The sequence below is a fragment of the Drosophila subpulchrella genome, unplaced genomic scaffold (genome assembly GCF_014743375.2).
Source record: "Drosophila subpulchrella strain 33 F10 #4 breed RU33 unplaced genomic scaffold, RU_Dsub_v1.1 Primary Assembly Seq420, whole genome shotgun sequence".
Lineage (NCBI taxonomy): Eukaryota > Metazoa > Arthropoda > Insecta > Diptera > Drosophilidae > Drosophila > Drosophila subpulchrella.
Window position 1 is genome coordinate 1,252,332 of NW_023665636.1, and position 10,199 is coordinate 1,262,530.

General features: G+C 36.8%; 1 protein-coding gene across 6 annotated transcripts in view; it reads left to right on the forward strand.

The window, feature by feature from the left end:
* Positions 1-2,953, forward strand: part of LOC119562313 (CCR4-NOT transcription complex subunit 3) — a 42,938-nt gene extending 39,985 nt beyond the window's left edge. For 5 of the 6 annotated variants that reach the window (XM_037875473.1, XM_037875472.1, XM_037875468.1 and 2 more), the window contains 3 exons: positions 1,840-2,420; positions 2,501-2,710; positions 2,773-2,953. In XM_037875473.1, the coding sequence (XP_037731401.1) occupies positions 1,840-2,420; positions 2,501-2,710; positions 2,773-2,871 (890 nt within the window). In that variant the 3' untranslated portion in view covers positions 2,872-2,953. The remainder of the gene's footprint in view (positions 1-1,839; positions 2,421-2,500; positions 2,711-2,772) is intronic. The other variant, XM_037875471.1, reaches the window with a different exon arrangement.
* The last annotated feature ends 7,246 nt before the right edge of the window (positions 2,954-10,199 follow it).

Below are 10,199 nucleotides of genomic sequence, written 5' to 3' on the forward strand. Positions count from 1 at the left end.
CCTGCCACGTTTTAGGACAATATTCTGATCTCCAGTCTCTTAATGGTGTCGGCCTCTTCATTCGCATTTGCACCTGCAACGTTACTACATTCTAACATAGGACTACATCTACTACATTTATTCTTGTTTCTTTTTAGTTTTTGACTTAGGCTTTTGGCTTAGGAACGCATAGTTAATGTAAGACATTTCCAAACGGTTTACGTATATTTTCTTTAATTTTGTTTCAGCTGGTTTACCTTGCCACATAAGCACCTTATTATTATTAAAGGAAACCAATTTCCGTCTACGTTGATACTGTCGATTTGGACTTTTACTTTTGTTTCCTTACGAATAGCCAGATGAAGCTTTTTTAGCTCTAGAAGAGCCACTTTATTCGCTTGTTTTTCCACAGTCAAACCCTTGTCTAGGAACACCTGACTTCCACGCAATTTATGGTCATTCTTCTCCTTGGGATTCACAGTCCACTAGAACCATCATTTTGCCACCCCGCTCATTAAGCTTTCGCACATCGGAAACCCTTGAACCCTTTAATTGTAGTTTCTCTTCAATCAGAGTTTTGACAGCCAATTTCCAGTTTTTTTCCACCTTCAGACCTTTTACAACTACATTTTTTTTTCTTTTGTTGTTCTAGCAACGTATTTATGGTTCGCTTATCAGCTTCTCTATCTGAGCGAAGGCTTATAACCTCTTCTTTGAGCCGCGTGCTATCGTCGGTTAGCTGTTTGACCTGCGGAGAAATAGCCCCAATATCGCTTTTCAGATCTTGTTTAAGCCCTTCGACGTGCGATTTAGTTGGCAGATTTTTATACCCTTGCAGAGGGTATTATGATTTCAGTCCGAAGAGACGACCCCATAAAGTATATATATTCTTGATCAGCATCACTAGACGAGTCGATCTAGCCAAGTCCGTCTGTCCGTCCGTTTGTACGCAAACTAGTCTCTCAGCTTTAAAGCTATCGGGCTTAAACTTTCCCAAAAGTCTTATATCTTTTGCAGGTAGTATATAAGTCGGAACCAGCCGGATCGGACAACTACATCTTATAGCTCCCATAGGAACAATCGGAAAAAAAAATTTAAAAAACAAAAAAAAATTAATCTTTGATATTTTTTAACCACCTACGCTTGGAAATAAAATTTTTTAATTAGTTCTGAATTTCGAAGTTAGTTTTATCAAAATCGGACGACTATATCATATAGATGAAATAGGAACGATCGGAAAATTGGTGGGAAAATAATATGAAAGAAATCATAGTTTCGGTGTATTTTTTACATATTATCTTATACTATTGGGAATAACATTTTGTGTATTTTAAAAATTTTTGAATTAAATTTAATAAAAATCGGACGACTCTAACATATAGCTGTCAAAGAAGAAACGGTCAGAGAATTAATGAAATAATTATTTTTAAAAAAAATTGCTTTGTTGGTTTTGATCGAATTTTTTTCTACTCTGGGATATAGAATATTTTAACTTTTCGGCATTACGAATTTAGTTTTACACAAATATCACTGAAGCTAGCAACAATCCTTAAAAATTTAACATGGTGTTACTAACATTGACTATTTCTTATCACAACGTCTCCTTCACTGCGTTGCAAACTTCTGACTGAAATCATTATACCCTCTTCAAGGGTATTAAAACACCAAAGATATAATTTTTTTTTTAGTTTTTTTTATATTTTTTTTTCCGATTATTCCAATGGGAGCTATAAGATATAGTTGTCCGATCCGGCTGGTATATACTTTATCATTATTATTACTTCATAATACCCCTCTGCAAGGGTATAAAAATCGATTTGTAATCGTTATTCATGACCTTTTATTTATATCGTCTTGCAGGTCTGACGATCTCGGAAAGTAATACTGACAATAACAACAGTGTTGCCGATACAATATCCCTGAAAACAATGGCACAGGAAGCCATTAATAGATCAGCGACCGATTACAATTCATTAAATCAGCAGCAAACAAGCCACACTGACACAAGGCAGCAGCAGTCGCAGAAATTACTCCTCCAACATTTCAGCACGGAAACAAAACCCAATCAACAGCAATTGACACCGCAGCACCAACAGCAGCTTCAGAATACCACCGGTTCAATTGTGGGAACCACTGGAACCGGAAACGGACCTTCGACCGGTAGTGGACTTATAAATCTGGCGAACGCTGCTGGTCAGCCCATCAGCGGAAATGCCAAATCGCAGGCATGCGCGCACCAGCAGGTGGCAACAACGGAAGCGCACATTCCTACTCTGCTTGGAGTGACACCGTTAGGCCCAACGCCACTCCAGAAGGAGCATCAAATGCAGTTCCAAATGATGGAAGCGGCGTATTATCACCTGCCACAGCCCATGGACACTGAAAAGCTGCAAACTTACTTTCATCGCGCACCAGTGCCTACGCCAGCGCATTATCCACAGGTGAGTTATTTTATTTACTAGACGTTATCTAGTCATCGCTTATGCATAGATTACTAAATCTAATATAAATTATAATCAAGGCACAGCTGCCAATATATGATACCGTTGAATTCTATCAACGACTCTCAACGGAGACCCTTTTTTTTGTATTCTACTATATGGAGGGCTCTAAGGCGCAATATTTGGCGGCCAAGGCCTTAAAAAAACAAAGTTGGCGTTTTCACACAAAGTACATGATGTGGTTTCAAAGGCACGAGGAACCCAAAATTATCAACGATGATTACGAACAGGTAAGCAAGGCAACCCATCAGGGAAAGAGCTAGTTTGTAAAAAGTATTGTTACCATTCACAGGGTACGTACATCTATTTTGATTATGAAAAGTGGAGTCAGCGAAAGAAGGAGGGATTCACTTTTGAATATAAGTACTTAGAGGACAAGGAGCTGAATTGAAAATGTTGCGATGTGTTTTTCTTCGTTCGTCTATAAGAAAATCAATCCATTAAAATAATAAAATAAACAAATACCATTTTAATACGAAATCACACATCCACAATCAAAACATAAACCCAAAAACAGTAAGCGAGAAAGAAATCAGGTAAAAACGCAAATATGCCGCTGTAAACATAAGTTAAAAGGAAAATGAACTATGATACTTATTTGAAATGCATGTAAAAATAATTTTTTATATAAATGCTTTATTGGTTACGACTACGATTAGTTTGTACATTCTCGCTGAACTTAGGAGGATGTTATGACGTGAGATTCATACAAAACTTTTATATAAATTACGAGTAGGTTTTTTTTTATCACTCAAGCTAAATAGCTAAAATTTAGTTTCGTTATTTTCATGAGCTCTCCCGATTCGCATATTGTATAAACGTAGCAGCCGAATGCAGAACACCCTTATAAATAAAGTCAAAAAACAAAACATCCATTAGCAAAGTTTGTATGCGTCTAGAAAAGGATGCAATTAAAAATTTAACAAATTTCAGCTGATCTTATTTATATTTAATAATATATTTATGGTTACTAAGATCATTGATTAAGTTGTTTAAACTTTATGCAAATTTAAGAATAAATAAAAACATGAGTATCTACATGAACCTATTTGTATTATTTTAGTTTGGTTTAATCACCTACATAATTTTTAATGTTGTATATTTGGTCAGAATTAGTATGGAGTATATATGTTTTTGATCAGCATTAATAATGGAGTCGATAAAGTAAGTCCTTTCCTTTCTTTTATACCGTTTTTAGATCGCTGGTTGTGTTGCAACGTGGTTGTGGGTTAGTTATTTTTTAACTTTAATAATAATTCTTTCCAAAACTGTTTAGCATTTCTTGTATTCTTTAAACTGTGTGGTAAAATTCTCCAAAGCTTATCAGCCCACGCAAAGAAGTGATTTTCGCTCGAGGAGTAGTGGTTTCTTGTTGGTATTATATTATTAGTTCTGGTTGACTGTACAAAGTTCAGGAACAAAAACAAGTAATTCGGTTCCTTGCTCGTGACTATTTTGTGTAGGAGAATTAGTGTCCTAAATTCGACTAATGCGGAAAAGTGTAGTCCAAAGATTTGTTTAGCATGACTCGAAATTGAATCGAGTGGTTTAATATTAAAAATAAATCTTGCTATGTTGTTGTATGCTACGGCCAATTTATTCGACTTTGCTAATGCCATTTTACAATGGGTTTGTAAAATATTCTAAATCAGTTTTATTTGCCGTAGTTAACAACACGTCTTACCAACTATATAATTAATATGGTTGGACCACGAAAGGGTACTGCTGAACACAATTCCAAGGTTATTTGCTTGACTTACATATTCAATTTCATCAGAATCAACCCTGAGCCTTTGCATTGGTGCGTTAATTTTTTTTTTTTAAATAATCAAACATTTAGATTTTTTTGGATTAATTTGAAGACCATTGTTTTTTACCCATTTGCTTACTAGTTTAAGTTCACTATTAATGACATCAATACATTCAGATATACAGCTATAGGGACGACTCACATACACTTTACAATAAGGCAAGACATTTGGAAGATCATTCACATATATCGAAAACAGTAATGGTCCAAGGACCGACTCTTGGGGGACACCACGCTTAGTGAATAAAAAGTCGGTGGTCTCAGACTCCGTTACAACACATTGAGATCGGTCCATTAGGTATGTTCTCATCAAGCTGGTAGCTGGGTTTCAAAAACTACATAGTTTTTCTAACTTAGTGCACAGAATAAAATGGTCTACAGTGTCGAAAGCCTTACTATAGTCTAGCAGTGTAAGAAATGTAACTTGCCTATTATCAGATTTCATCCGAATATCCTCTGAGACTTTTAAAATTGCTGTTATACAACTACGGTTTTTCCGAAAGCCATGTTGACGTTTATTTAGAGTAACTTTAAGGTTAAAGCAAAGGGTGTGAAACAATGCCCTCACATCTTCGCCTTTATTAAATGGTACCCCATGAAGGCGGAGATCACAAGCTACCCTTTCATTTTGCTGCAACTCAGATGCAGACTTTACGCGATTGACTGGGTCTCGCAAGGCCCGGGTTTCCGCGACCTCACTCTCTAAACATTGGACTCTTTTCATTAGTTACGACATATCACTGTTAATAGCGTCCAGCGTAACAGTAATTTTGGTCGTGATGCGATTCTCCAGTTCAGCCATATAATTTTTAAAAAGTCAGTTTGCTCAGCAAAAAAAGCTAGCTGCTACAGGACGAACTATTTTAACAGTCACAGTCCTGACCTGGTCCAACTCTAGTTCTTGGCTTTGCCGTTTTCCACCGTGTTTGCGACGCTCTGAGCGGTCTTCAGTGACTTAAGTGGTTTTTTTGCGACGCGAAGAAAATAGTTTTATTTTACCCAAGTCAGCAACGATACGGGATAAACTTCAGCATGTGCAGTCCAATCAGGCTCCTGCGCGATTTGTTGACATTAATTGTTGGCGTATGCGCAATATTTTAATGTTCTGTTTTTTGCTGTTCCTCCACGTGTTACTTGCTAGCAAATGTCTCCTTGTTTTTTATCCGGTGAAAGGTATGGAAAAGGTAGAAGAAATAGTTTCCGACCCCTGATATATTTGTGATTTTCATCGGCGAGACACATGTGCCTTAATAATGATTTCAAATTTTTTATCTACATATGTACATGCATCTGCATACAAAGATAAGTTGGGAGAGAGCTTTATATATATCGTTCAATGTAGCCTTATCATGAGGCAATAATATAAATGTTGAGACAGCTTAAATTTGGTTCCTGCGGTTCTGGCTGACGTAAGTATGTCTTTGGCCGACCGTGTTACAAGAACTCTACTGCTGCTGTATGTATGGATGTACAATTAAGTTTATAGTTGTAAAAACGGCAATACCTTCCTACATCTCCTTCCATTTAAAAAATTAAGTATTTTAATAAATTTGGTATCCTATCCCTCGCTTTGCGTCGGGGATACGTTCCAAAAAATACGACGCAAATTGAAACGACGAAAAGTGAATTACGATTTTCTATAGCAAACCATGTATAGTTCGAATATGGGTTCCAGGGTTACAAAAATACTACTTTTTAAAAAGAAAATTGAGCTAAGTGATCATTAAAAAAAAACAAAAATAACATATCATTTTATTACATATTATACATATAAAAACAAAAAGAAACTAATTCATTTAAAACAAAATAAATTCTTCAATTACATACTCAATTATGAAAAATAAAATTAGAAATAATCACTCTCTGACGAGTCTTTAATGTCTGTTGTCGTAGGCCGGCTTTCTTTAAAAAAAATTGGTCCAATGTTTGCTGAACATTTTTTTAAGCGTGAAATACATTTCCTTGTAGCAAATGAATAAGTGAGCCGTAACAAAAAAAGGGAACTCCCGCGTTTTAATTGCGTACCGCAATTAAGGTGTTGTCACCCTTTAAAAACATATTAACGACTTCATCCCAAAACAACGCAACATCGAAAATCTAACGACGCACAATGAAAATTAGTTCTAATTAAGAAGCGAAGCAACTTCGAAAAAACGCAAGACAAAACGACCCAAAGCGAGGGATTGGTGTATATTAAAAACGTATTAAATGGCAAAATGTTGTTTTTGTTGGCTTTTTAAAATTTGATTTGTCAGATATAGCTTTAAGTTTATATTGGTAAATGTTTAATCTAAGAATTTTGAAGAGTCTAAAGGGGAACGTAATATATGGATAACTCTAAGCAATGCTATATAGGCTGGCTGACCACTTTTTGTGGCCAAAAATCCATTTTTCGAAAGTGGTTAATAATACAATCTACATAATACAATACATAGTGTTTGGAAAACATCAAACTTCAATGTTACGTAGCAGAAATTTTAACAGAGTCACGATCTGTTAAAATATCGGCTGTTAAAACAGCTGTTTGGTGTCACGGGTGCACAAAAGCTACTTTTCAAACAAATGGCATCGAAAGAGAGCGGTTTGTACTATATGTTTGTGGTCGTCACAAGTTGGATTTGTTTGTGTTGTACCTGTAATTGAGTCTTTTTAATAGTCGCTTTACGTGTACATATTTACAATAAAAACTAACTTTAAATAGAGATATAAAGTGAGTTTCACCTAGTTTCACCTTAATATTTACACTGTGTTGTCGGTAGTTCAGTTCTTGTTCATATGAATGCAATCCTAGAGTGCACTTTTGCGCACTTTCGTCGCAATTTACCTTTTTAGGTCACAACCTCAGGTTGGCCAATACAAAATTGTTTGGGGATTGAAGTTCTAGAGAGACAAAGCAGGCAATATTTGACAGATTTAGATCTTCGATAGCTGGTTCAGATGCTTATGAGGATGTTTTAAAAAAACAAAGCGAAGCTTTTTGTTATAGATTGTGCCGCAATTGGACATCTTGCAAAAGAAATTTGAATCATTTCAAAAGTACTCAACTTGGCTTACATCCCACACTGAGGCTTGCATAAATAGGCTCAGATTGACAGGCAGGGCAAAATTGCCTTATTTGTTGTCGGGAGCAAGGGCTCAGAGAAGAGCAGCTTCAAATTTAATCAGATCCACGGCTGGAAATATTAAATTATTTATAAATTCACCTAGTGCGACTGCGCGTTAGGGCGGTAACATGTAAAAAATGAGCGGAACCACACCTTTTTTCTAAATATATGTTCATTATATCAAAATAAACCCAAATCAAAACAAGGAAAAACGCTATAGTCGAGTGCCTCGACTATCAGATACCCGTTACTCAGCTAAAGGGACCAATGGGAAATGGAGATAAGCAAGCAGCAAAGCGAGGTTGAAATGCGCCACCTACCGGCGGTAGACAGATTTAAGCGTTATGGGCGTTAGAGTGGGCATGATTTTAGATCAATCGATAGGTATTGACGAGACCAATACAGTTCAGTTAAAATTTTGTATATAGCATGAAAATTGTGGGCGCCACAGGTTTGGGCGGACTGTGGGCGTTAGAGTGGGCGTGGCATATTCGCGTAACAAACTTGCGCTGCGCTCAAGCCTACGGAATCTAAATCTGAAATACCATTTCTCTATCTTTGATATTTTCCGAGATATCCGCGTTCATATTTACGATTTTTTGAAGTTTGTGGGCGGTTTGTGGGCGTGTCAAACTTTTTTTGAGTCAATCGATAGGTATGGATGAGAACAATACATTTCAGTTAAAATTTTTGTTCTAGGATAAAAACTGTAGGAGCCACAGTTTTGGGCGGTTTGTCGGCGTGGCACTCTACTGAAACAAACTTGCGCTGCGTAAGAAGCTCAGGAATCTGCACGCCAAACCTCAATAGCCTAGCTCTTATAGTTTCCGAGATCTCAGCGTTCATCCGGACGGACAGACAGACGGACAGACGGACATGGCTAGATCGACTTGGCTAGTGATCCTGATCAAGAATATATATACTTTATGGGGTCGGAAACGCATCCTTCTGCCTGTTACATACTTTCCGACGAATCTAGTATACCCTTTTACTCTACGAGTAACGGGTATAAATATACACCCTTATATTGAGTTTTGTTTTTAGGGTAAGTATTATCTTATCTATTTTTATATTACTTTTAATGATATAAAAAAAAATTTCTATCAAAGATAGAGAATTGGGATCTCAGATTTAGATTCCGTAGCCTTGTGCGCAGCGCAAGTTTGTTACGCGAATATGCCACTCCCACTCTAACGCCCACAAACCGCCCAAACCTGTAGCACCCACAATTTTCATTCAATATACAAAATTTTAACTGAACTGTATTGGTCTCGTCAATACCTATCGATTGATCTAAAAAAAACTTTGCCACGCCCACTCTAACGCCCACAACGCTTAAATCTGTCTACCGCCGGTAGGTGGCGCATTTCAACCTCGCTTTGCTGCTTGCTTATCTCCATTTCCCTTTGGTCCCTTTAGCTGAGTAACGGATATCTGATAGTCGAGGCACTCGACTATAGCGTTCTTCCTTGTTTTGATTTGGATTTATTTTGATATAATAAACATATATTTAGAAAAAGGTGTGGCTCCGCTCATTTTTTACATGTTACCGCCCTAACGCGCAGTCGCACTAGGTTAATTTATTAATAATTTAATATTTCCAGCCGTGGATCTGATTAAATTTGAAGCTGCTCTTCTCTGAGCCCTTTCTCCCGACAACAAATAAGGCAATTTTGGCCTGCCTGTCAATCTGAGCCTATTTATGCAAGCCTCAGTGTGGGATGTAAGCCAAGTTGAGTACTTTTGAAATGATTCAAATTTCTTTTGCAAGATGTCCAATTGCGGGACAATCTATAACAAAAAGCTTCGCTTTGTTTTTTTAAAACATCCTCATAAGCATCTGAACCAGCTATCGAAGATCTAAATCTGTCACATATTGCCTGTTTTGTCTCACTAGAACTTCAATCCCAAACAATTTTGTATTGGCCAACCTGAGGTTGTGACCTAAAAAGGTAAATTGCGACGAAAGTGTGCAAAAGTGCACTCTAGGATTGCAATCATATGAACAAGAACTGAACTACCGACAACACAGTGTAAATATTAAGGTAAAACTAGGTGAAACTCACTTTATATCTCTATTTAAAGTTAGTTTTTATTGTAAATATGTACACGTAAGGCGACTATTAAAAAGACTCAATTACAGGAAAACACAAACAAATCCAACTTGTAACGACCACAAACTTATAGTACAAACCGCTCTCTTTCGATGCCATTACAACTTGTTTGATAAAAACTTAGTTTGGTGCTTTATTTTTATAATTTTAAACCTAGTCTTTTTTCGCAAAGTAGCTTTCGTGCGCCCGTGACCCCGAACAGCTGTTTTAAGAGAAGATATTTTAACAGATCGTGACTCTGTTAAAATTTCTGTTACGTAACATTGAAGTTTGATGTTTTCCCAACACTTTGACGTCATTAGATTTTAATATTAACGACTTTCGAAAAATGGATTTTTTGGCCACAAAAAGTGGTCAGCCAGCCTATAGTGCGCTACCCGCTACCTGAGTCCGCTGGTTCTCCGAAATTACGTGTCTGAGAAGATCTGTTCGGCGCAATCAGGATTTAAATAATTTTCAAACATGGTTGCTCTGACAATTTGCTGGCACTTAGAGCCAGTGTAAGGTAATGACTTTTTGTCGAGTCAATCCTCAATGTGCGACATACACGCAGAGTGAGGACTCATTGAAAAGAATAACTTTAGTAAACGATCTTGCCGTTCTTTTGGACCCAAAACTAAAATTTGCTGATCACATTTCGTCCAAAATGAATAAAGCTAGGGGGGCGCTTGGCTTTATTAAAAGGTGATTA